This window comes from Hippopotamus amphibius, chromosome 9 (assembly GCF_030028045.1).
Source record: "Hippopotamus amphibius kiboko isolate mHipAmp2 chromosome 9, mHipAmp2.hap2, whole genome shotgun sequence".
Taxonomy (NCBI): Eukaryota; Metazoa; Chordata; class Mammalia; order Artiodactyla; family Hippopotamidae; genus Hippopotamus; species Hippopotamus amphibius.
In genome coordinates, this window is record NC_080194.1 from 73144184 (window position 1) to 73171668 (window position 27485).

Sequence of the window (27485 nt, forward strand, 5' to 3'; positions counted from 1 at the left end):
CTGTGCTACTCTCTTGCTTCGTCTCAGCTTCCCCTTTACCCCCCGCCCCCTCCCAAACCTCAAGTTCTCCAGTCCATTCTCTGCACCTGCATCCTTGTTCTTGTCACTGAGTTCATCTGTTGCTGTATTTTCTTTTCTAGAATTCTTAATTGGTCCTCTTTTTAATAGTTATCTACTGAAATTATTAATTTTGTCTTGGTCTAAATTGTTTAAGCATAGTTATTTAGAAGTTTGTACACAACTCCTCTTTTATCTAGATTTGCTGAAGATATTTTCATGTTGTCCACTGTTTCTTTTGGCATTCACTATGTGGTCTCCTAGTTTGCCTGATTATTTTTCAGGAGTGCCAGATATTGTATGTAAAAAGTTGTATAGGTAATTTGAGACTTCAAATTGCATTATGTCCTCTCAAAGTTACTGACAGGTACCTAGAGGTATTAGCAAGCCCTATTCACCTTAATCCGATTTCCCACATTTAGATGGTTCAAAGCTAGGATTCAGTCTCCAAAAAGCAGTCTATTTCCAGTTCGTGCTCATTCTTAGGATATAGCCCTAGAAGTCCCAAATCAACGTGTATGGTGTTTACCAGAGTACCCTCTCCCCTTTTTTGCCTCCTAGACCTACAAGATACAGTATGCCCTCCTTCTTATTATCTCAGACACTTCTTCTAGAGAAAAATCACCCAAATGCCAAGTTATGTTTCTGGATTTCCTCTCTTATTTAGATCTTGGTTAGTTATTTCTTCACTGCCTGGTAGCTCTCTGATGCCTTCATTTAGATTTTAAAAAAAACAAAAAAACAAACAAACATATTTTCCAGCTTTTCTAAGTTGTTCCCCTTGGATAAGGAGAGAGTGAGCAGAATTTTTGATGAAATAACTGTTGCTTCTCATTTTTCCCCTCTGTGTGTTGTAAGGTTAGACTTGTCTCCTCATTCATTGCTATGTGAAGGTACCCAATGCCTTATCAAAATGTGTCTTTTTTTTCTTCAGAGTTACTGTCAGCTGACAGTTGGAGGTGCCGATATAAAACATGATAGTGTGTACAGTGTGCAAGAAGGCTGCACCTTGCAGCTGTGGGAAGGCAGGTGATGGGTCCTAGAAGATTTATTTAAACATTAGTGCATAGAATTTTAATTTAGGTTAGAAGATTTCATTGACTAGGCTGCTCTCGAGCACTGTCTGTTGAATGAGAAGGACTTCATGCAAAAGGGCGGCATCATTGTGCTGCTAGAGGGATGTAAAACATCCCTCAGTGGTCCAGAGCAAAGAGAAAACTGCTTAAAAATGCTGTGTCAGAAGAAGCCTCAACTCGAGGCACTCCAAGTAGAGTGAGACTACTGCATAGTCTTCAGTAACTGTACATTCCTACTTTAAAGAAATGATGGCAAAGAAAAAAAAGACTTCCTTTTTCAATTCGCCCTGATGTATATAGGCAGTCACCCAGGCAAACTCTTTTCATTCTCTCACTCCCTTATGTTACCCCACCACAACCACCTAAAGTGAGTACAGGAAGAAGTAGAAGAAGAGGAGAGAGAACGAGAGAAAAATATCACAATTCTTCCTTTCCATGCAGTACACAGCAGGTGGGTGGGTACTTCAACTTGAGTTTGGTGGGAGAGTTTGGAACTGAACTAATATTTACATGTGAGTGAGGATAGAAAAGAAGACCATTATGCTGATACGGACTGGGAAAACAAATCTAATGTGGCTAGAGAAATGATTAGAAAAGACAGAGGCACCATTAAATGGCAAAACTTAACTTCTCTCTCACCTGGAAAGTAAAGTCAATACTGCTACTTAGATATCCATTTAATTAAGTCTTTGTCTCTATTTAGACTGCTGTCAAGTCTATCTTGCATGGTTTTTTTTCTCTATTTCATTTTTTTTATCATTAGTACCCTTGCATTTAAACATCCTGTTCTCATTACATGAATATGTGTCCTTCCTTTATCTCTCTGAAGATCTTGAATATATTTATTTTATGGTTCTTTTCTAATTGTTCTATTATATTTTTGTGCAAGTTATTGTATTAGTTGGCTTCATTAGGTTAATTTGTTAACATTACTTACACATTTTCTGATTCCTGGTTGTGAGCTCATGTTTTACAGAGTAGTCATCCCAGTGTCTCAATCCAGGATCAGTCTTGTTAGAATGGCTGCTTGCCTATTTCTTTCTCTTGGTGTGTCTTCTTGCCCCTGGCCAAAGGGAATTTTTCTTATATTTAATGTGGTTATGTGTTCACTAATCTATATTTTATATCATTAAAATATAATTTCTCAGACTTCCTAGGTGGCGCAGTGGGTAAAGAATCCGCCTGCCTATGCAGGCGACACGGGTTCGATCCCTGCCCCAGGGAGATGCCACATGCTGTGGAGCAACTAAGCCCTTGCGCCACAAGTATTGAGCCTGTGCTCTAGAGCCCGTGAGCCACAACTACTGAGCCCATGTGCCGCAACTACTGAAGTCCACGAGCCTAGAGCCCATGCTCTACAACAAGAGAGGCCACTGCAATGAGAAGCCCGTGCACCACAACGAAGAGCAGCCCCCGCTCGCTGCAACTAGAGGAAGCCTGTGTGCAGCAACAAAAACCCAACACAGCCAATAAAATTAATTAATTTTTAAAAAAAATATATATATATATAATTTCTCTAGGTATTATGGGGAGAGGAAGTAATTTCTGTTATTTTGAAATGAAGAGTCTAAATTCTTTGATGTATAATACCCAGATTAAGTGTAATACTGTTTAACTTAGTAAATCAATTTATTAACAGTTTTATCTTATAAACCACTTTAGGAACAAAAAGACCAGAACTGTTTTTAAAGGGCCCAAATCTCTTACATAGAACATAGACATTAATATAGTGGCTTGCTGTTATATAATAAAGCATATTTTCATACGGACTAGGAATCTGCCACAATGTAAAGTATTAGCTATATGAATGTGGTAAACTTATGGATGACTTTTTCTCTTTTGACATTCAAGAATTTCAGTATTATATTATTTTTTAAAGATTACATAGTTTTTGAGTATGTATTCTAAATAACTTTTAAAAACCATACAACTCATACGGAACCCCATTAAAGTACCTGATAGTCTATAGAACAAGTTAAAACTTCTCAACTAAATATCCCCGGAGGTCTTCACACATCTGTTCCCAAATTGCTTCTCTTCCTACCTCCCTCCATTTTCTTATTTAGTCCAGTCTTGTCCCCCAACCTTGACACAGATGCTACTAATTTTTACTATATTTTAAGAATTGAAACATATTTTTGCAGGGTCGTTTTTCTAGGTACAGGAGTCTGGTTCTTCTGGTCCATTGTCTTGCTGAGTTTATTTGGGATCCTGGCTTCCTACACATCATTGCTATTGGTGAGTAATGTTTCCCATTTCTCCTACTCCCTCCTGAGTAGCCTCATGAGGTGCTCTGTCTGTGGTATGGTTCCCAGTTGGAGCTATGGTTCCCAGTTGGAGCTGGGAACCCTCAGAACCTCAGATAACTCTTAGCAGAGTTGGGATTTACACCAGCCACTAAAATATTAGGCAGGAGGGATAGATGGAGGGAAAAAGGCTTGTGCTATTAGAGGGTGTGTCTTACCATTTTGACCTTTTGAAAGGGTGGCAGAACATCCTTTTTCTCTTCCCCTGTTTCATGGCTTATTTTCTGGTTCACTCAGCATTGTCATTTTAGACACCTACACCTTCACATAGCAGTACCTTTACACACTGAACTACTCATTTCATAGCCCATCTCCTGAGAATCAGTCTTTCTGGGCCTTACAGATTAGCTAGTATGTTAATTCTGTTCTAATGTGCAAGTGCTAGTCCCCTAGTCCAGGTGAAAAGTACATTTTACCAAACGTGTTTAGGCAATAGAGACCCTGCCTCTGTTGTCTGACATAGCAGTATCATGTAGTGTGAGAAATTCAGGCCAGGAAGTAGAGGAGTCTGATGAAGTAGAAAGCTTATGGGAGAATAACTTTTAGGTAACCGGAGTTTTTCAGTGCCGGCTTACGCATAGGTCATACATATCTTTCTCTGATTTCATGATTCCTTGTCCCCACTGATTTCCTGTCTGATACAGAAGAACCCAACCCCCAAATCAGTTGACATTTGCGTTAATTTTTCTTTCAGCAAAATGATTTGATCATTATATGAGTGATAAGTACTGAGGTTACAGAGATCAACAAGGCATGCAGTTTCTGTTTTCATAAGGGTACTTCAAAGAGTTAGGTATGAGATATAAAGTTACAATAGTCCTTAATTCAATGAGTTTAGAATCTAGTAGGGAACTAGGTCATAGACAGAAAACACCAACACAGAGCATTATAATTGTCATTAGAGAGGCCTAACTAACGTTCTGCATGGGTTCTGAGAAGGAAGAGGTGACTTCCTGCCAAGAGGATTAAGTGAGTCTTCTTGGTAGAGGTGGCACAGGAGGGGGGATCTTGAAGGGATTTTGGATTTAGACGTGTTTGTGGGGTTGAGGAAGAAAGTTCCGGACTGTGGGAACATCATGACAAAGTCAGCAAGACAGAAATATATGGGGTGTGACTAGATAAGAGGGAAAATCAGTACTGTTGGCAGGTAGGGCAAATGAAGAATAATGGGGAACATGGCTAAAATGATAGGCTTGTGACAGATTTTGGAAGTCCTGAAAAATAGGCCAAGACATTTGGCATAAATCTGATTTCTAGTTAGGATAATCATTCTGGAAGCTGTGTACAGGGTGGCTGTAGACAGACTAGTTAGAAACTTTTCTTTTTAATGAGGAAAATGCAGATGAATGATGTGCAGGAATCTGGGCACTGAAATGTACTGCACTCATACACAGTAAACATAAAAAGGTATAGTTAGCTTCTTAGGTGGAGTTCCAGTGTCCAATAAACAATGTATTTTAACAAGTTCCTACTCTACCTTTGCTCTTTTTGGATACAATGGCAACAACAGCTGAGAGGTGGATTCTATTTCTGCTTTATCTTTAGGTTACTTTGTAACCTTGACCAAGTCATATAACTCTTCTAAGCCTGGGTTGTTTTCTTCTCAAATGAGAATGATAATAATATTTAATGAAATGGTATTTTATAGGGCTTGGTAAAGTACAAATAAGATCATATACATAAAATTATTTTGATAAAAAGGTGAGTGCCTTATACATTCAAACTCTCTTTAATATCTTAAGGGTCTAAGGACTCCAATTTTCAGTTTTTATCTCCACACTGACTTGGTGATTACCTAGATTTAGATTCAGATCTAATTAAGGTTTATTAACTAATACCAATGTTAACAACAGTGGTTAACAATTTTAACAATGGCACAGGTTCCTCAAAAAATAGCTTTTAAATGACCTTTGGAAGAGCTGGTCATTGACCTCTGTTCTCTCACTAGTGGCTCTAAGTCATACCTAGAATAAGCTCCATCAAAGGGAAAAGAAATTGGTAGGGACTCAGGAAGGATATCAGTGTGGTGATTGTTACAAAATCCCAGAGATGGTAATAATAAATTCTCTCTGGGTTGCTGGTGAAAGTTACAAGTAGGAGGTGACATGTGAACTGTGTTTGAAGGCTCAGTGGCATGCGGAGGGAGAGCTTTTTAGGCAGAGGAACAGAATGGCCAACTCCTAGATGCTAGGAAGGGCAGGTGTAGCAAGAAGTGAATGTAATGCAGGACTGTGGAAGGAATTTCGAGTTCAGAACAGTGTTTTAGGTAGCATCTTGGTGATTTCAAAATAATTTCTTTTTTCTTCTTTGTTTTTTTTCAGGTTGTTGGATTTTTGTTGTGTTGGGAAAAAAAGGAACTTTACCTGCACTGGTATCATAAGGTAGGACATTTGAATCTTCATAGGACACCTGAGACCAGGACTGACTGTGCCTCTTTGGCACTAAGTGTTAAATATAGAGCTTCTCTTTCTTTGTCTCCCTTGGAAAGAAGAGATCTGCTTACACTGTTTCAACTGAAATCATTCATTTGTAATAGATGGGACTGGCTTACTGATGAAGCTGAACCCAAACTTTATTTTTTCTCACTACTCCTTGTTAAACTCATTCTGTGACGCTGTTCTTCCCATCCCCATAAAATCTTAGGCAAGCTCCATTATTTTCCCAGTCCTTTATAGTCACAAGAACATTCTCATTTCAATCATTAACAATTTCAGTTCATTGTAATAAACCAAATTCCAACTTTATGAGACTTTTCCCTTCCCTGTTTTCACATGACCCAGGCCTGGAAACCTGCAGTGAGGGAGAGAGCGTGATTGTCCTTTTACCTTTCTTCCAGAGTGGGGCTTAGGGGATGCAGAGATGGGATAAAAGAACACAGTCCCACAAGGAGGGGTTGGTTCCCTCAGAACTAAGTAAATGCACAGTTGTTGGCTCTTTACTGCATGGATGTTTCTGTATGTATTTTCAGAGACCCTTCTGCTGAGAACCTTGACTGCAACTCTCTTGGTGGAGTCAATGCCTGTCTTCCTATACCCCCTGAAATTTCTCTGTTGAGGTCCTTTGACTCTCCCCTAGCTTGGAGCCATTTAAAGTTACACGAGCAATTACAAAGGACCCATATCTGATCCAAGGAAGCAGGCATCACTGACCCAACAGCTGAAGACATGCAGCTCATTTCCAACATAGCCTCCCTTGTTTTGTTCTGCCATGGGCTTGAGCATCTCCAGCCACAGCCTCTTGCTATTTATAGACTTTTTCAGGCATGGTTTTGGTACCATTTCTGTGTTTCCTCAAATCCAGGAACATGTCAAACACTCTGAGTGCTCCCCTTAAATTTCCTCTTACTCAAAAGGGAAGTATGAACTGAAATACAAATCTAAGAGTTAGAGGAGATGGAAATTGAAGTCATAAGATCATACAGGGAAAGAGGAAATTGAGGAGTGAACATATAGGCCTTACTGAGATCACCAAGGGTTTTGGAATTCAGACATCATGAGCCGTTAGTCACTACCAAGAATCCCTATGGGTTAAACCATTCTGATTATCATTCCAGGCTTGTGTCTTTTATAGAAACCATTTTTACCTTGCCTCTGGCAGTAAGTACCGCTACTTGGCCTCTGCCACAGCTGAATCTCATCATTGCCTTTGATGAGAAGGAAGTCAATTTCAGTGGCAGCACATCTCACCTTTATTCAGGCATAAAGGATAGCCACTACAGTGCTTTTTCAGGACATTGAAGCTTTCCTCACCAATGCGTTTTTCATTGTCCTCTGAACCTCCCATGGAACATGGTATGCAGTGCGTTAGCTCATCATAGGTGATGGCATTCCAGCAACCTTTTCTCAATAAGTCATTGGATTCTTTCTTCCATATTACACCAAGAGATTGCTGGCATCCCAATTTTATTAAGCATGTGCTACTGCTGAGCCACAGTTTCAGATAAGCAAACAATTAGAACCACTTCGAGATGCATAATACCTGGATTCTGATATATTGAATTCAGAATCTCTGGTGAAGTGCACACACATCAGTAAATTCAGCCTGATTTAATGCTATGTTCTTTTCTCCTTGTCTGGCACCCTTGGAATTCATTCCCACACATATTCTACAGTGTTTCTGTCAAAAAATTAAACAAAGCATTCATCTCTGCAATCTAATTGCAGTTATGAATCTGTAGTCAATGGGAAGTGGTGGAGCTGGGTTTGAGAAGAGTCAGCATACCCTTGGAAGGTGACTAACTTGGTTGGGCCTTTAAACCCTTGGCCTTCAAATCTCCCTGGCAAGGGAGTTTCTTCAGGGCTTGGAGTTTCAGTGTAGAAAGAATAAACCTGGAAGGAAAGGGTTAGCACCAGGCCTATAGCACATTGCCTCAATGAATGACCTCCATCAAAACCCTTTATAAATATGCTAATAACCCATCTCCTGATAAACATACTAAAGATATTTATCAGCCAAAAGGTAATGGAGAGTCCTTCTCTATGAAAATCTCTAGCAGGATATAACATGATACATCTAGGTTGCTTACTATAAATAAACCTGAAATTTATAGATCTGCAGGGTGGGAGATATGGCTGGCTGGAGTTGTATAGTTAATGGCATATATAAGAAAAGGATGCACCGTAACCCAAAAGACTCCTGTGAAGAAATGTTTCCATATCGTTTGCTCAAAACACACCTCACATTTTAAGTCTCAGACCAGAATGTATCCTAATACAGGAGAAGACAGACCTTTTTATGAGTAGCTGCATTTGACAGTCAGATTTCTCCAAGGGAAACTGTTTTGTCTGTACCTTTTAATTGCCAGTATCCTTTAAATCCTTAGTAAAGTGGTGTTAAGATCGCAGAATCACGAGATTCATCTGAGTCTGATTTAACTATTAAATGTTTGTGTTGTGATGCATTTGGTTTGCTAATAAGTTATTTACGATTTTCTCATCTATGTACATCTATGTATAGGAGAGACTGGCCTCTCGTTTTTGTTTCTTATAGTGTTTTTGTTTCTGGTAACGTCCTTGAGTTCGAGTATCAATGTCTCATTGCCTTCAAAAGACAAGTTAGAAAGTGTTCCTTCTTTTTCTTTTCTCTGGAAGAATTTGTGAAAGATTTGAAATATTGCTTCCTTAAATGTTTGGTTAAATTAACCATTGAAGGCAGCATGGCCTGGAGTTATTTTGTGAGGTTTAATTATGGATTCAGTTGCTTTAAGAGATACAGAACTATGGAAAGGAGGAAACCAAGCACTGTCTAGAGGGCTACACAGATGTAGAAAAACTATCCATTTGAAGGGGAACAAGTTAAAGTTATGTCTTCTTGGTCTCAATGTTCGTTCTCTATGAATAATATATAGTTTTCTGGCCAGCAGTTTTTTTCATCTGTTCACCAAATATTTATAGGAAGTTTACTATGTGTCAAACATTCTATAAGGCAGTGAAAATATAATCATAAACAAATATTGTCCCTGACCTCATGAAGCTTGTAGTCTATCTGGGGAAAACATACACTGAAAAGGCAATTACAAAATATGATTTACCTGTGATTGTATAGCATCATATAAAAAAAAAAGCAGTGAATATTCGTAATGGCTGTTGTTGAAACTAAATGAGACATGTTGAGGGCCAGGCTGACATGGAGAGATAAAGTAGTAAAGGCATCGGACCACATAGCCATGTAGTTTTCTCCCAGCTATGCTGCACAACAAAGACTTGGCAGCAAAGAAGGTAAATGATTAGATCCATGTAATATTGAAGGATGGTTAGATTAAAAGGATGAGGAATGAGGTCTCTGAAATTGTGAGCACATGCATTTCCCAGAGACAGTTCAAATCCAAGCTTAGTGCCTAGAAGTCAAGATATTCCTTTTGTTTCCTCAGATCCTGATTCTGCTAGTGATTCTAATATCCTTGTTTTTTTCCGGATTTTATGTACTTGCTGGAAAGACAGGTGGCTCACTATTGGGCTGTCACTGCAGGTAAGCACCATCCTTAGTTGCAGCCCTGTCTGTCCAGATGTGTTCAGCCTGACTTTTGGCTTTCTCCCCAGGTCTTTGCTCCCTACGTACACCTGAGCAGCATATCTGCGATGGTTATGCTTTCCTGGTCTGTGGCCTTCTACTTAGTCCATTTGGAAGGAGAAGGTATGTCCTGTGGCATGAACCTTGCCTGATCCGCTTAGCTCTGGCTTTAGCTTTTGTGCTTCACTTAGCAAAACAAACTTGGTAGATGGCCAGCACTATACCTTTTTGAAATTCTTTTGGCTTGTTACTCAGGCTTACTCCTTCTGGTCAAACTCACAACCCTACATGGTCTGTCATAGCATTTCCCTGATCAAACAGGCCCTCTTCTACAGAGGGATTCTCCTTCTAGAAAAATAAGAATTTACTCTCTGTTGTTACACATTGACAGTCTGGGAATAGATTGGAGCAGTCATGGGGAGGGAGAGGCAATTTTAATTTTATTTGACCAGTGATGGTACCAATTACAGTTCTTCCAGCTTGTATTCAATTACTATTTTCACCTCAAGAACCAGGTGCAAATATCCCTGGATACATCTTAGTACTTCAGAGCTGGCCCCCATGAGTCCCTTTCAGATCTGGAGCCTTCCAGCAGAGTTAGAAATGTCTGCTTCTGCCACTTCATTCTTTGCACTGATATTGTAGAAACAAACAAGAATTAGAGCTGTACACCAAACTATTTTGAGAATGGAGTTATCTCTCAGTACTCTTACTGAGAAACCAGTAGGACATTCTTCTGTCTATGTCTCTCTTTTTTACTACTGTTTAAACAAGGAATGCTTGCTTCCTGACTTGTGTGAGGATGCAGGCAAGAGAAAAACTCAATTGGCAGTGTTGCGATTGTGTGTTTGTACATGTGTGTATGTGTACGCAGCTGGTGAATTTTAGGAAATGTTTCTGGGGGCAAGAGATTAAAGGAGATATAATGAACTCTTTTCTCTTTCATTTCCTAAATTTTAGCTAGAATCAGAAGAGACAAGAGGTGTAATATGCTCACAAAATTGAGAGGTTAGAGCCAGAGATTTAGATTTGAAAGTGACATAGGTGGTAATTTTTAAATTTACAAATGGGTAAAATCCTCAGAGATCTGAAATAGTAAGTGTTAGGGAAAGGCCATTGAATACAGGTATAATGGTCTGGCTGAGTATGTGTGTGTGAGTGTGTGTGTGTGTGTGTGTTTAAGAGAGAGTGGGGGAGAGAGAGAAATTCCTACTATTTATTGAGGTCCTATAATGAGTCAAGACTGTCATGGCAGTTCTACTAGGTAGATGCTAGTAGCAAGATAGAATGAAGAAAATGAAGAATGAAGAAAATGAAGACCTGAAGAGGTTAAGCAACACATCTGAGTGACGGAAAAGAAAGTAATAGAGTCTGGCTTTGACCTTGGATTTCTTTCAAGTAGTATCCCTTCCACTATCCTCACTGCCTTAAATATAGGGGCATTTTAGGCTAATCTTTAAAGGCTTGAAGTCTTTCTCAGAACCAGTCAAACTACTCTTCCTTTTGAGAAGATATTCCTTAATATTCCCTCTCCTTCCTTTCCTTCCTGCCCCTTGTACAATTCATTCCCTTGTATATTTGTATTTGCAATAGTTTTGACTTAATAATAACACTTATATTTGGAGAGTCCTTTACTTTCAAATCACTGAAAGAATGTGGGGATGTGACAGAAATTGAGAGTAAATCAGTGAGTTCACAGAGTCAGTGAACCCATGGACTGGATATTTACTAATTATTTTGGGGGATAGTTATTTGCTTGGGATGGTTCTCCATTTCTCTATTCCTTTTTTTGTCATTTCCCTTTTTTGTCACTTTTTCCTCCTTCCAAATTTTTCAGCTCTACAAGTGGCTATTGGATTGCCCTTTTTTCTTATCCTTTTATGTCTCTATGTGGTGCCATTGGGGATTTATTCTCCCTGCATTCAGGAGAAGGATAAATTGGGACCCAAGCCGAACTTCTTTGGACGTAGAGGTGCATCCAAGGTAGGTCTGAGCATGGTGGATGTGGGTGAGTACAGGTGTGTGTGGGTGTGTGAATGAGACAAGGGCACATCAGATCCTAGGAACCCCTGGAGAAGTAAAAGGGTTGACTCGAGATGACAAGAATAAGAAATTAATTGTAGAGGTTGGACTCGAACCCAGATCACCTAATTCTCAGTCCATTTCTCTTTATTGTGCTGAGTGACATTGCTTCAGGTGAAAAGAGTCCCCGAATCAGATTGGGTAGAGGAAAATGTAGACAGATTCTTTGAAAAAAGAGCCAAGGAAGCCAAACTCTGCTTCCTAAATTCCTTTTGTTACTGGGCCCCCTCCGTACCCTAAATGGGATGTTGGCAGAAAAGACTCTGAGATTAGGGACCTGGTGTCCTTTTCTTCCACAGCTAGGACCTGAGAATACCATGATGTCCTTTGAGAAAGCTGTTGAACACGGGGCCTTTGGGCTGGAGAATGATGTACAAATAAGGTAGGAAAGGAGGGGCCAAGGTGGGAGGAGAAAAGACCAATGCCATGGAAGTTGGCCCAGGTTGTAGAGAGGGCAAGCGCTGGAGAGTTTCTTCCATGTTCACATGACACATCTGCACATAACACACCTGCACATAACACACATACACGAACCACTTCTCCTTTACAAATCATACATCTTCACCCCTACATTTTCAATCACAGGCTCATAAATAACACACACTCTATGTAGTCTCCACACATAGTCCAAATTTGTCCCCCATGCCAACATGCTCACAGCTTATCCCTATGCCCTACTTTAGCAATCTCTTTAACTAGCATTCCCTGGGAACCTACTATATTCCAGGCCTCCTCCTGAGTGCTGAGGAGAGGCAGATAAGTCAGATAGAGTCCTACCTAAGAGCTGTTCCCAGCCAGTGAAGGATAAATGGCATGTTTACAAATGAACACAATATAAGACCATTTGTGGTGAGTGCCTTCCAGAGAAGAGTAAGTGAAATGCAGCGGAAACTCAGTGGAGGAGGAAAAGTTCACCTCCTACTCTGTGAAAAAAGATCTGTGTGCTCAGAACTGTGTTTGGGTTGAGGCTTGAAGGAAAAGTACTATTTTACCAAGCAGAGATGGGGAACGAGAATATTCTGTGGAGGCAACAGTTTATTCAAAGGCATCTAAATGAGAAATAACAAGTTTATAAATCAGTGAGCTAGACTGTATGGATGCCAAAAGTGTAAAGTGCTTTGGGGACATGAAAGGGCTATGTGAGAGGGAGGTATGGCTGCAAGGCTTACTGAAACTGGATCATGGAGATCCCAAAATGTGTAATGGGCAGTCGTGGTAGGTTTTAGAGAACAGATTACCTTATTGTTTTAGAAAGAGTCATTTGGCAATCTGTGAGGCAGAATTGTCAGGGGGATGGGTAGTAGGCTATAGCAATGTCCAAGGGAAAACAAAGGAAGACTTGGATCAGAGCAGGGGCGAGGACAAAAAGCCATGCTTTCCTGTAGAATCTATGTACTTAAGCATCCAGAAGTAGAAAAGCTGTAAGTAGAAATGAACTTTCACATGGCTGTGTTAGCAAGTGTGGCATGTACTACTCCTTTCACAGCCATTCTATGAGGCAACCAAACAAATAAAAAAATGAACATCTTATTTCACAATGAGGAAATGTGATTTGAACCTGGATTCAAAGAAGGGAACTGTATTGCTAAGCACATAAGTCTAGAATGTACGTGATAAAGGTGGGATTAGAACTAGATTTCCTGACCAAACAGGGGTTCTTGACATTACCCAACAATGACAGCTGCTCCATATGAGATATTTGGATCAGGATTGAAACTAGATGTTTGTTCAGAGCTTCTAGGTTCATTGTGCAAGTGCCCCATAGTCGTGGCCTAATGAGGTAATGGTGCTGAGCCAATGAGCTCCTGACTCATTACCCTTCTCTCCTCCCTTACTTCTGTGACTTCAACTTTGATGTAGATGATCCTCCCAACCCCTCAGTTTCTCTGCATGTTGACATCTTCATTTCCAGTGAGCATCTCCCCCATGTACCTCCATCGTCCACATTGATGGTCACAGTCTAGGCTTCCTCAGTAACAAAAACTGCTTATCAGCCATAGTCCAGTCAGGACATGAGTGCCACAGCAGTAGCTAGGACCGGAACATGTAACATCAGGAATTACTAAGTCGTAAAATGTGGTTAACTACTGAAAGAGGAACACAGGACCCTGGGCAATGCACACGTAGCAGTTATTAGAACTTCTGTGCATTCCACCCTTCTCTAAGAATTAAAAATACATTAGAAAAATTAAAACTGGACAGAATTCACAAAGCAACTGACAGAAGACTCTGAAAGGTGAAGAAAAGAAGGTGAACTGGCTGAAGGAATTTCCTAGTAGGGAGCAAGTTTCCTGTTGTTTATTTTTGTTTTTTCCTCATATATCCTGACATGAGCTCCAAAGAGACCTGACACGGAAACATCTATAGCTGCAGAGAGAAAAAAGCCCCACAAAAATCTGCTTTTTATAGACAAAGGACTGGCAGAAGTGTCGCCAAGCAAGATGTAAACGTTCAGACCATACCAGTCCTACTCAGGGGAACACCACACAAAAGCCCCTCCCCTCCCTCTCACAGCTTGAGGCTGTGGCCCTGGAGACTATGGGCAGATCCCTGTCTCCATTTCTGCCCTGATATAAGAGGTGGTATTTCCAACTTGAGAGTGAAGGGAGAATTATTGAGAGAAGTTTTCTAGAGGAAGTGGTTTTTTTTTAATTGTAGTAAAATATATTTCACATAAAACTTACCATTTTAACCATTCAAAAAAAATTTTATTGGAGTATAGTTGATTTACAATGTCATGTTTGTTTCAAGTATACAGCAAAGTGAATCAGTTATAAATATACATATATCCACTCTTTTTAGTGTACAGTTTAATGGCATTCAGCATATTCACTGTGTTTGGCTACCATCACCACCATCCATCTCTAGAACTTTTTCATCTTCTCAAATTGAAACTCTGTACCTATCAAATAATAACTCCTTGATATCCCCTCCACCCAAGCCCTGGCAATCACCATCCTTTTTTCTCTGTGAATTTGACTACCTTAGTTATCTTACATAAGTAGAATCATATGTGTTTGTTATTTTGTGTCTGGGTCATTTCACTTTGCCTAATGACAGGATTCATCTATATTGTAACAAGACAGAATTTCCTTCCTTTTAAAAAATTCTGTTAAAAGCATATAACATAAAATTTGCCATCATAACCATCTTTAAGTGTACAGTTCAGTAGTGTTAAGTATACTCACATTGTTGTGAAACAAATCTCTGGAACTTTTTCATCTTGCAAATCTGAAACGCTGTGCCCATTAAATAACTCCCCTCTGCTTCTCCATCATCCCCTGTTAATTACCATTCTACTTTTTGCTTCTATGAATTTGACTACTTTAGATACCACATATAAGTGGAATCACACAGTATTTATCTTTTTGTGACTGTCTTATTTAATTTAGCTTAATGTCCTCAAGTTTCATCCATGTTGTGGCATGTGACAGGATCTCCTTCCCTTTTTAGACTGAAAATATTCCATTGTGTGCATATACCACATTTTTGCTTATCCATTTATTCACTGATGAACATTTGGTTTTCTTCCACCTCTTGGCTATCTTGAATAATGCTCTATAAACACAAGTGTATAAATATCTTTTTAAGAACCTGCTTTCAGTTCTTTTCAGTATATACCCAAAAGTGGAATTGCTGGATCACATGGTAATTCTATGTTTAGTTTTCAGAAGCACTGCCATACTGGAGAAAGGAATTTTTAAAACCTGTATATAAAATCCTGGGCAGACCTTCGTATAGCAGGTGCATGAAACCATACAGACATTACACAGCGGAAGATTTAGTAACTGAACATCTGTTTGGAACACCATGTTTTAGATTGACCTTTGGGTAGCACGTAGTCTAAAGATCAGAGAAGCACTGCAAAGCCTTTGAAAACTAAATTATAATTTGAACCACAGCATGAAAACATTGGTCAGGACATGTGTTTTGAACCAAAACATGTTAACTATCTGTTAAAATAGATTTTAACAGGAACCAGAATCTCCTAATACTCATAATGGCCAGGGTATGATCCAAAATTTTCATCATACCAAAACTTAACAAAAATCTCAACTTGAGTGAGGAAAGGCAATTCATAGATGTCAACGAGAGAAACAGGTGTTGGAATTATTATCTAAGAATTTTAAAGCAGCTGTCATAAAATGTCTCTAACAATTATGAGTACTTGTTAAGCAAGTGGGAAAGAAAGTCTTAGCAAGGAAACTGAAGTAATAAGGAAGAGCCACATAGAAATTTTAAAAAATGATTTTAAAAGATTTTTAGATAAAAGAAAATGATTTTAAGTAAAAGTCAATTTGTGTACATATATCAAATCATTATGTAGTATACCCAGAACTGATACAGTGTCATATGTCAATTATATCTCAATAAAACAAGGGAAAATAAAGTCAACTTGAAACATCAGGAATAAAGAAAGAGAGAGCAAAGGGGAGGGTAATATATAAGGAAATAACGCAATTCTCCTCCTCTGGAGTTTGAAAATTATGTTTGATGGCTAAAAGCAAAAATCATAATATTGTCCAATATAGATCTCAATATGTTTTGAGCTATTTAAGACATCTTTACCCTAAAGGAAGGGGGTAGGGTAAAAGGACCTAAAAAAGAGTTTCGTTTTCTACATTTTACTTGAAGTGGTAGAATGTTGACACTAGTAGAATGTGATAACTGAGGTATGTATATTGTAATCTCTGGGGCAACCACACTAATAAATTATACAAAGAGATATACAGTTGATCCTTGAAGAGCATGAGTTTGAACACTGTGGGTCCACTTATACATGGATTTTTTTTTCAATAAATAAACAAAGATGTACGTGTAGAACATTGTGTGTAAGACTTATATTGAAGTGGATATCCTATCATTACATAGGCATAAGGTGATATTTAATGTATAATTAATATATAGATATAATATTAATATATTATATAATATATTAATACTTAAGTATTAATGATAATCAGTAATGGTATTATTAATAGTATTATTAATACTTAATACTTGATGGTATTAAGTATCATTATTAATAATTAATAATAGGGACTTCCCTGATGGCACAGTGGTTAAGAATCCGCTTGCCAGTGCAGGGGACTTGGGTTCAATCCCTGGTCTAGGAATATCCCACATACCGCAGAGCAACTAAGCCCATGCACCACAACTGAGCCTGTGCTCTAGAGCCTGCACACCACAACTACTGAGCCCACACACCACAACCAGAGAAATCCCACATACAGCAACAAAGACCTAACACAGCCAAACAATATATTTTTTAAATAATGATAATTAACGCTTAATAATTAATATTGATATTAACATATAATTATTAATGTGTTATTTTTCTTACTGTCCTATAATTTTGCTTTCAAAGAATTACATTACCTGGTAGTATACCTCTCTCTCTCGTAATAGGCTGATAATAGTTTCTCCAATCATCACAAGTAAGTGGTTTAAAAAAAATGTTTCTGATACTGTATTATGAACTTGACTAATACAGTGTGCCATAAAATTTTGTTTTATAAATTTATTTATTTATTGGCTGCATTAGGTCTTCATTGCTGCACAAGGGCTTTCTCTAATTGCGGGAAACAGAGGCTACTCTTCGTTGCAGTGCGTGGGCTTCTCATTACAGTGGCTTCTCGTTGCAGAGGACAGGCTTCAGTAGTTGTGGCACATGGGGTCAGTAGTTGTGGTTTGCAGGCTCTAGAGTGCAAGCTCAGTAGTTGTGGCACACAGGCTTAGTTGCTTTGTGGCATGTGGGATCTTCCTGGACCAGGGATCAAACCTGTGTCCCCTGCATTGGCTGGCAGATTCGTAACCACTGGGAAACCAAGGAAGCCCCCTTTAAAAAAAAAAAAAGTTTATTTGGCTGTGTCAGGTCTTAGTTGCGGCATGTGGGATCTAGTTCCCTGACCAGGGATCAAACCCAGGCCCCCTGCATTGGGAGCATGGAGCCTTAGCCACTGAACCACCAGGGAAGTCCCTAAAATTTTTATAATGATTTATTCATTAGTGTGTAAGCTAGGCTACTCTAAAGCAATCATATTGATTACAGTAGGCCACCATAAAGTGGTCATATTGCTGCTTCTTTGTTATCAATGCATTAATTGATATATAAATAACATGAATTTTTATTAATTGTAAATAAATATGAATTTCTCTTTCACAGTATCTTTTCACTTTTGGTGTCTAGTGTTGGCAATACCTATAACATCTACAGTGTTGTGTATCATATAAAACAATCTTGATATAGATACTGGCAGACAGATGGTTCATTTTGTAAACAGGTGACGTAAACTTACACTGTCGATAAATATAGTACAATAGTACCATAAATGTATTTTTTCTTCCTTATAATTTTTCTTAATAACATTCTTTTTTTCTAGATTTATTGTAAGAATACAGTATATAATCCATATAACATACAAAACATGTGCTGATCAACTGTTTGTTATTGGTAACACTTCCAGTCAACAGTAGACTATTAGCAATTAAGATCTGGGGAGTCAAAAGTTATGCATGGATTTTTGACTGTGCAGAGGGTCAGCCCCCTAACAACCCCCATTGCTCAAGGATCAACTGTACTAAAAAACACTATAGATAAAAAATGTTGAAATAACCAACAGAAAGCCAGAAAGGAAACAGAGGAACAAAATTGGAGGGAACAAGCATCAAACTAATATCAAAGTGGCAGACTTAAATCATAACATATCAACAAATATAATAAATGTAAATGATCTAAATATACCAATTAAAAGACAGATACTGGCAGACTATATTTTTAAAATATAATACAACTGTATGCTGTCTATGAGAAATTTGCCTTAAATATAATGATATAGGTAGGTTAAAATAAAAGAGTACTCCAAATCAAAGCTGGAGTAGTTATATCACTATTAGACAAAGTAGACTTCAAAGCAAAGAAAACCATCAGCAACAAAAAGGGACATTACATAATGATAAAAAAAAAGTAAATTCATCAAGAGGACATAACAATTCTGAATGTGTATGAACTCAAGAACAGAGCTTTAATATACATAAAGGAAAAACTGACAAAACTGAAAGGAGAAATAGACAAGTCCATAACTATAGTTGAGGACTGTGATACCCTTCTCTTAGTAATTGATATAATGACTAAACAGAAAACCATTAAATGTACAGAACAACAAGATGGTGCTGAACAACACCATAAGCCAACAGGATCTACGTGACACTAATAGAACACTCAATACAAGAACAACAGAAGACACATTCTTTTCCAGTGTCCATAGAACATATAGACCATATCCTGGGCCATAAAAAAAAAACTTGACAAATTTAATTACTGAAATTATACAAAATGAGTTCTCTGACCACAACAGAATCACACTAGAAATGAAAAACAAAAATTAATAAGAAAATCTCCAAACACTTGAAACTAAACAAATCCACTTCTAGATAATCCATGAGTTAAAGACACTGGAATATTATTCAGCCATAAAAATGAATAAAGTCTGTTACAACAGGAATGTTACAATATGGATGAACCTTGAAAACACTAGGCTAAGGTGAAACAAGCTAGAAATAAAAAGGTAACGTGTAATTCTATGTATATGAAATATCTAGAATAGGCAAATTTATAGAGACAAAAAGTAGGATAAAGGTATGGAGGAAGGAAGAACTGGGAAGTTATTACTTAATGGTTACAGAGTTTCTGTTTACAGTAATAAAAAGTTTTGGAAATAGATAGTGGTGATGTTTGTATAACATTGTGGAGACTTCCCTGGTGGTGCAGTGGTTAAGAATCCACCTGCCAATGCAGGGGACACGGGTTTGAGCCCTGGTCTAGGAAGATCCCACATGCCGCAGAGCAACTAAGCCCTTGTGCCACAACTACTGAAGCCCACGTGCCTGGAGCGTGTGCTCTGCAACAAGAGAAGCTGCCATGATGAGAAGCCCGCACACCATAGCAAAGAGTGGCCCCCACTCGCCACAACTAGAGAAAGCCTGTGCACAGCAACGAAGACCCAGCGCAGTCATAAATAAATAAATAAATAAGTAAATAAATATTGTGTAAGTAGTGCCACTGAATTATACACATAAAATGATTTTAAAATGGCAAATTTTTGTGTATATATATTTTACCACAATGAATATAAGTGAAAAAAGGTAAACAATGGAAGAAAAATAGCCTTTTCAACAAATAGTCCCAGAGCAACTGGACATCAGATGTGATCAAAATGAACCTCAACCAAAACCTCATGGTTTAGAGAGAAAAAAAAAAGAAAAAACAAACCCAAAACTCAAAATTGATTATGGCTTTAAATGTAAAATTTGGAATTATAAAACCTTTAGATTTTCCCCTCTTTGGGATGTAGGGCTGGCAACGTGTTCTTAGACTTTATACCAAAAGTACTATCCACGAAGTGAAAAAAAATGATAAATGGGACCTCAAAATGAAACACTTTTTGCTCTATGAAAGACTATGTGAGGAGGATAAAAAGAAAAATATCAGATGGGGAGACAGTATTTGTAAAATATGTATCTGACAGAAGACTTGTATCTAGAATATATATAAGAAACTCTCAAATTCAACAGCCTAAAAAAAAATTCCAAACAAACCAATTAGAAAATGGACAAAATTCGTGAACAGGCACTTTACCTAAGAGGATACACAGATGGCAAATACACACATGAAAAGATATTCAACTTCATTAGCTATTAGGGAAATGCAAACTAAAACTAAAATCACTACTCACTTATCAGAATGGCGAAGTTTAAAAAGTAGTAAGTCCTAATGCCAGTGGACAAACTGGACCACTTACACATTGCTGGTGGAAATGTAGAATGGTATAGCCGCTCAGGAAATTTTGGCACTTTGTTAAAAAAAGCCAAACGTGCTTACCATACAACCCAGAAATTACACTCCTGATAATTTATTCCAGAGGGGAAAAAAAACTTGATGTCCATACAAAGACATTTACATTAATGTTCATAGTAACTTTGTTTATAATAGGCAATATGTGCACAACCTCAGTGTCCTTCAAGAGGTTCAAGAGGTAAGTGGTCAAACTGTGGTGTATCCATACCATGGAATACTACTCAGCAATAAAAAGGAATGATCTCTCAATACATGCAACAATTTAAATGAGTCTCACAGGAATTATGCTGACTGAAAAAAGCCAGTCTCAAAAGATTACGTACTGTATGCTTTCTTTTTTATATCACTTTCAAGATGATAAAATTAACTGATTGGAAATAAATCAGTGGTTGCCTGGGATAAAGAGAGGGAGAGAGCGAGGTGGCTGTGGCTGTAAATGATAATTAAAATTGGCTCACATCTTTACTGCTCTGTATCTTGACTGTTGTGGTTATCACCTGAATCTGTCCATGTGATAAAACAAGCACATACTCATATAAATGCATATAAAACTAATGAAATCTAAGGTCAGTGATTTTATCAATATCAGTTTCCTTGTAATATTGTAATATAGTCAAGATGTTACTGTTGGGGGGACTTCCTAGGTGGCACAGTGATTAAGAATCTGCCTGCCAATGCAGGGGACACGGGTTCAATCCCTGCTCCAGGAAGATCCCGCATGCCACGGAGCAGCTCAGCCCATGTGCCACAATTATTGAGCCTATGAGCCACAACTACTGAAGCCTCCAGGCCTAGAGCCCATGTTCCACAAACAAGAGAGCCACCACTATAAGGAGCCCGCACACCACAATGAAGAGTACCCCCACTCACTGCAACTAGAGAAAGCCCATGTGCAGCATCAAAGACCCAACGCTGTCAATAAATAAATAAATAAATAATGTTATTATTGGGGGAAACTACGTTAAGGGTATATTAAATCTCATGCTATTATTTCTTACAAACCCAAGTGAATCTACAATTATCTCAAAATAGAAATTTTTTGCTAGTTAATATTTTTTTCCTTTCGATCTTTATTGGAGTATAATAGCTTTACACTGTTGTGCCAGTTTCCACTGTACAACAAAGCAAATCAGCTGTATTTATACATATATCCCCATACCCCCTCCGTCTTGAGCCTCCCTATCCCACCCTCCCTATCCCACCCTCCCTATCCCACCCCTCTAGGTCATCACTGGTCATCCAGTTGATCTCCCTGTGTTATGCAGTTGCTTCCCACCAGCTATCTGTTTTACATTTGGTAGTGTATAAATGTCAATACTACTCTTCCACTTTGTCCCGGCTTCTCTTCCCCCTGCCATGTCCTCAAGTCTGTTCTCTACATCTATGTCTTTATTCTTCCTCTGCCACTGAGTACATCAGTACTGTATTTTTTAGATTCCATATATATGAGTTAGCATACAGTATTTGTTTTTCTCTTTCTGACTTACTTCACTCTGACTTACTTCACTAGGTCCATCCACCTCACTACAAATAACTCAATTTTGTTCCTTTTTATGACTAATATTCCATTGTATATATGTGCCACATCTTTATCCATTCATCTGTCAATGGACATTTAGGTTGATTTCATGTCCTGGCTATTGTAAGTAGTGCTGCAGTCAACATTGTGGTACATGTATCTTTTTGAATTATGGTCTTCTTTGGGCATATGCCCAGTAGTGGGATTGCTGGGTCATATGGTAGTTCTAGTTTTAGTTTTTTGAGGAATCTCCATTCTGTTTTCCATAGTGGCTGTTATCAATTTACAGTTCCACCAGCAGTGCAGGAGGGTTCCCTTTTCTCCACAGCCTCTCCAGCATTTATTTATTTTTCCTAGATTTTTTTGATGACAGCCGATCTAACTGATGTAAGGTGATACCTTATTGTGGTTTTGATTTGCTTTCCTCTAATGATTAGTGATGTTGAGCATCTTTTCATGTGTTTATTGGCCATGTGTATGTCTTCTTTGGCGAAATGTCTTTGTAGGTGTTCTGCCCATTTTTGGATGGGGTTGTTTTTTTTGATATTGAGCTGCTTATATATATTTTGGAGATTAATTTTTTGTCAGTTGCTTCATTGGCAAATATTTTCTCCCACTCCGAGGGTTGTCTTTTCATCATATTTATGGTTTCCTTTGCTGTGCAAAAACTTTTAAGTGTCATTAGGTCCCATATATAACAAAGGACTTGTATCCAGAATACATATAGAACTCTCTCAACTGGAACAGTAAAGAAACAAGCCCATTAGAAAGTGGGCAAAAGATATAAACAGACACTTTACCCAAGAAAATATGTAGATGGCAATCAAGTACATGAAAATATGGTCAACATCATTAGCCATTAGATAAAAGCAAATTAAAGCCATGATAAGACCATTACACACCTATTACAGTGGCTGGAGAAAAATATTGACTAGCAAATACTGGCAAGGATGCGACAGCTGAATCCCTTATACACTGTGAAAGAATGTAAAATAGAGTAGCCACTCTGAAATATAGTTTGGCAGTTTCTTATAAAGTTAAACATTCACTTGACCCAGCAGTTGTACTCATGGATGTTTATCCTAGAGAAATAAAATGTATGTCCACACAAACCCTATGCAGTAAAGTTCAAAGAAGCATTATTTGTAATAGCCTCAAACTGGAAAGAACCCAGATGTCCTTCAGCAGACTAATGTATAAAAAAAAACAACACTGTGGCACATCCACACAGTGGAATACTATTCAGCTACAAAAGGGAATGAAGTATTGATACATGCAACAACTTGGAAGAATCTCAACAGTATCATGCTAAATTTTAAAAAAATAAAAACCTCAAAAAGTTTCATACTATATGATTCCATTTATGTATCCCCTCTCAAAATGACAAAGTCACCAAGAAGATTATGTGGGCTTATTGCCCCATTCCTTCCCCACCAACTTAGCTTTTTAAGGGGAATAAATGCAAATGTTATAACCTGTGTGTGTGTGTTGAGAGAGAATAGTAATTTCTCTCAGTATTGCTTACCCTTTAACATCCATGGTGAACAAAGTTTCAGACATTTCAATAAAGATATGCCATGCCAAGACATATTAGAGCCTGAGGCAAAGGAAAAATAAGTAATACTAATCCTGTTTATATTTGAAATTTAATATTTTGTTTATCATGGATTTTTACATTTAAATTTTTAAAATATTTCATTAAAATAGTACTTATGTTGATTATTGAATTTTTTGGCATCTCTCTTAAATTTTACACCTGAGGTGAGCACTCTACTATCTTGCTGTTTTTCTCATTCCCTGCCTCCTTTTATATTAACAGGGCATTTTTTAGGACTTTATCACCACTGTTGCTTGTTAGCAATACCTCTTTTTATTAGTGGTTACCCTAAGCTACAATGATCTTTAACCTATCGCCTCTTTAATTATTATGCACTTTTTGTGTGTAAAGTATAATTTTTTAACAGTGTACTTATGTTTCATCTCTCCCATCATTTGACCTGTTACTGTCATCACACAATACATTGTTATTAATTTTTGCTATAGTCAACAATCTTTTTAAAGATTAAAAAAATGAGAAAAAGTTTTAATTATCTAGTCATATATTTATCATTTCTGATATTCTTCATTATTTTATGTACATCTAAGCTTCCAGTTGGTATCTACTTTTTGCCTCAGAACATCTTTTAATTTTTCTTATAGAGCAAGTCTGCTGGAAATGAATTATTCTGGCTTTTGTTTGGATGAAAACATTTTCACTTTACCCTTCATCTTTTTTGTTAAATAGAAGTTTATTTTATGCTTTGAAGTGATTTTTGTGTGCCAGAAACATTTTACTTTAATTGAAATCAAAATAACTTCCATTTATTAAATTCAGAACCTAGTTCTCAAGCTCTTAAATTTAGCTTATAAACCTTATTCCACTTCTAAGTCTAACATTTTAACCATCATTTTGATAGCTTTTGAATAATAGTTAATGCCCTTCTTAGTTAATTAAATACTTTAGGTGTTTTAAACTGCAATTATGAACTTAATACATTTTCTTTTTTAGGTATTCCAGTAGTCTGACTTCAGTCTTCTCAGAATATTTAGGTAATTCACATAAATCTAACACATTAAATGTATAACTGTATTGACTTAAATGCTTTTATAACTTTCAAGTCATTTTATAAATGTAGTGAGATTTGAATTTATAATCATAAATCTATGTCAGTTGATCTATTCCACATTTTAAATTAGAATTACAGAGGTAACCTGGGCCAGTATATAAATTTACCTGAAATACTAAATACCCAGAGATTCCTTAAGCACAATAGTAATAACATAGGTATGACTGTTTTAAACAAATGTACAATTTTTTTTTTTTTTTTTTTTTTTTGGCTACGTTGGGTCTTCGTTCCTGCGTGTGGGCTCGTTCTCTAGTTGTGGCAAGCGGGGGCTATTTTTTGTTGTGGTTCATGGGCTTCTCATTGCAGTGGCTTCTCTTGTGGTGGAGCATAGGCTCTGGGCATATGGGCTCAGTATTTGTGGCTCGTGGGCTCTAGAGCACAGGCTCAGTAGTTGTGGCACACGGGCTTAGTTACTCCGCAGCATGTGGGACCTTCCCAGCCCAGGGCTCGAGCCCGTGTCTCCTACATTGGCAGGCAGATTCTTAACCACTGCACCACCAGGGAGGTCCCCATATGCACATTTAATTCTTCATCTGTCCACTTAGAGGTATACTTACTCACCAAGAAAGCAAATGTCATCTGTGTTGGTTTCCCAAGTGAATATCTTGTGGTGGCCTTTTTTTATTTCAATTTTGAAAAATTGTAGTAAGATAAAAAAGATAAAATGCACCATCTTAACCATTTTAAATGTATGGCTCATTGGTAATATATACATTTATAATGTTGCCTAACCTTCAGCCTTTCATCTCCATAACTTTTTATCTTGTAAAGCTGAAACTCTATACCCGTTAAGCAATACTCCTCAATCTCCCCTCCTCCCCAGCCCCAGACCCTGGCAATCCCTTCTCTTTTTGCCTCTGTGAGTTTTATGACTCTAGGTACCTCATATAAGTGGAATCATGCAGTAATTTTCGTATGTTACTGTCTTATATCACTTAGCATAAAGTCTTGAAAGTTCATTCATGTTGTAGAGTATTGCAGGATTTCCATCCTAAAAAGGATGAATGCTATTCCACTGCGAGTATATGCCACACTTTGCTTCTCCAGTTATCAGTTGATGGACATGTGTTGCATCCACATTTTAGCTATAGTGAATAATGCTATTATGAACGTGGGTACATAAATACCTCTTCAAGATTCTGCTTTCAGTTCATTTGGGTATATACCCAGAAGTGATATTGCTGGGTTGTATGTTAATTCCAGTTTTAGTTTTTTGAGGAACTGCCATACTCTTTTCCACAGTGGCTGTACCACCTTATGTTCCCACCAACAGTGCACAAGCGTTCCAATTTCTCCACATTCTTACTGATAACAACAAACCTCATTGTTTTCTGCTTTTTTGATCGGAGTCATCTTAATGTTTGTGAGGTGGCATTTCATTATAGTTTTGATTTGCATTTCCCCAGTGATTAGTGATGTTCAGCCTCTTTTCATGTAATTGTTAGCCAGTCCAAATCTTCTTTAGACAAATGTGTAGTCAGGTCCTTTGCCCATTTTTGAATCAGGTTGTTTTTGTTGTTGTTGACATTTAGGAGTTTTCTATATATGTACGGTATTGATCCCTTATCACATATATGGTTTGCAAATATTTTTTCCCAGTTTGTGGGTTGCCATTGTAGATTGTCAGTAGTGTCTTTTGATGCATAAAATTTTAATTTTCATGAAGCCAATTTGTCTAATTTTTTGTTTGCTTTACCTCTGCCTTTGTTGTCATAGAGAAAAAAAAATTGTCAAATCCAATGTCATAATTTTCCAGTGTTTCCTTCTACCAGTTTTAATGTTTTATTTCTTACCTGTAGGCTTTTGCTCCATTTTGAGTTCATTTTAGAATATGGTATTAGGTAAAGGTCCAATCTCATTCTTTTCATGTGAATATCCTATTTTCCCAGCACCATTTGCAGAAAAGATTGTCTTTTCTCTGTTGAATGGCCTTTGCACCCTTGCCAAAAATCATTTGACCCTATATATATGAGGGTTTGTTTCTGGGCTCTTTATTCTATTAGTCTGTTTGTCTCTATACCGGTACCACACTGTTGTGATTACTGTCGCTTGGTAGTAAGTTTTGAAATCAAGAAGTGAGAATCCTCTAGTTTTTTTCTTATTTTTCAAGATTGTTCTGGCTATTTGGGATCCCCTGTGATTCCATATGAATTTTAGGATGAGTTTTTCTATTTCTTAAAAGAAATGTCATTGAGATTTTGTTACAGATTGCACTGAATCTGCAGATTGCTTTGGATAGTATCGACATCTTAATAGTGTCAAGTCTTCCAATCCATGGACATGGGATGTGTCTCCATTTATATATGTCCTCTTTCATTTATTTCAATAATGTTTTCTACATTTCGTTTTATAAGTCTTTCACCTCCTTGGTTAAGTTAATTATTAGGTACTTCATCCTTCTGCTAAATGCAAGCTAATGGAGTTGCTTTTGTAATTTCCTTTTCAGATTGTTCGATCTTACTGTATAGAAATGCAACTGATATTTGTGTGTTGACTTTGTATCCTGCTGCTTTACTGAATTCATTCATTGGTTTTGTTTTGTGTGTGTGTGTGAGCTTAGGATTTTCTACACATAAGACCATATTATCCAAAAACAGAGGTAATTTTATTTTATTACTTTCCAGTCTGGATTCTTTTTATTTCCCTATGTTGCCTAATTGCTCTGGCTAGAACTTCCAGGACTGCTATGAATAGAAGTCCCCAAAGCAGACATCTTTGCCTTGTTCCTAATCTTGGAGAAAAAGCTTTCAGTCTTTCACCATTGAATACAGTGTTTGCTCTGGGTTTTTCATACATGTGTTTAATTATGCTGGGGTAGTTTCCTTCTATTTCTAGTCTGTTGAGTATTTTTATCATGAAAGGGTGTTGAATTTTCTCAAATGCTTTTTCTGCGTCAATTAGGATGATCGTGTT

The 27485-nt window shown here is 37.6% G+C and overlaps 1 protein-coding gene across 1 annotated transcript in view; it reads left to right on the forward strand.

Moving 5' to 3' along the window:
* LOC130860908 (glycerophosphodiester phosphodiesterase domain-containing protein 4-like) overlaps positions 1 to 27485 on the forward strand; it is a 147705-nt gene that overhangs the window by 57633 nt on the left and 62587 nt on the right. The window contains 7 exon segments of the mRNA XM_057749446.1: positions 3229 to 3371; positions 5761 to 5820; positions 9309 to 9333; positions 9336 to 9406; positions 9478 to 9571; positions 11286 to 11431; positions 11830 to 11912. Of these exon segments, the coding sequence (XP_057605429.1) occupies positions 3229 to 3371; positions 5761 to 5820; positions 9309 to 9333; positions 9336 to 9406; positions 9478 to 9571; positions 11286 to 11431; positions 11830 to 11912 (622 nt within the window).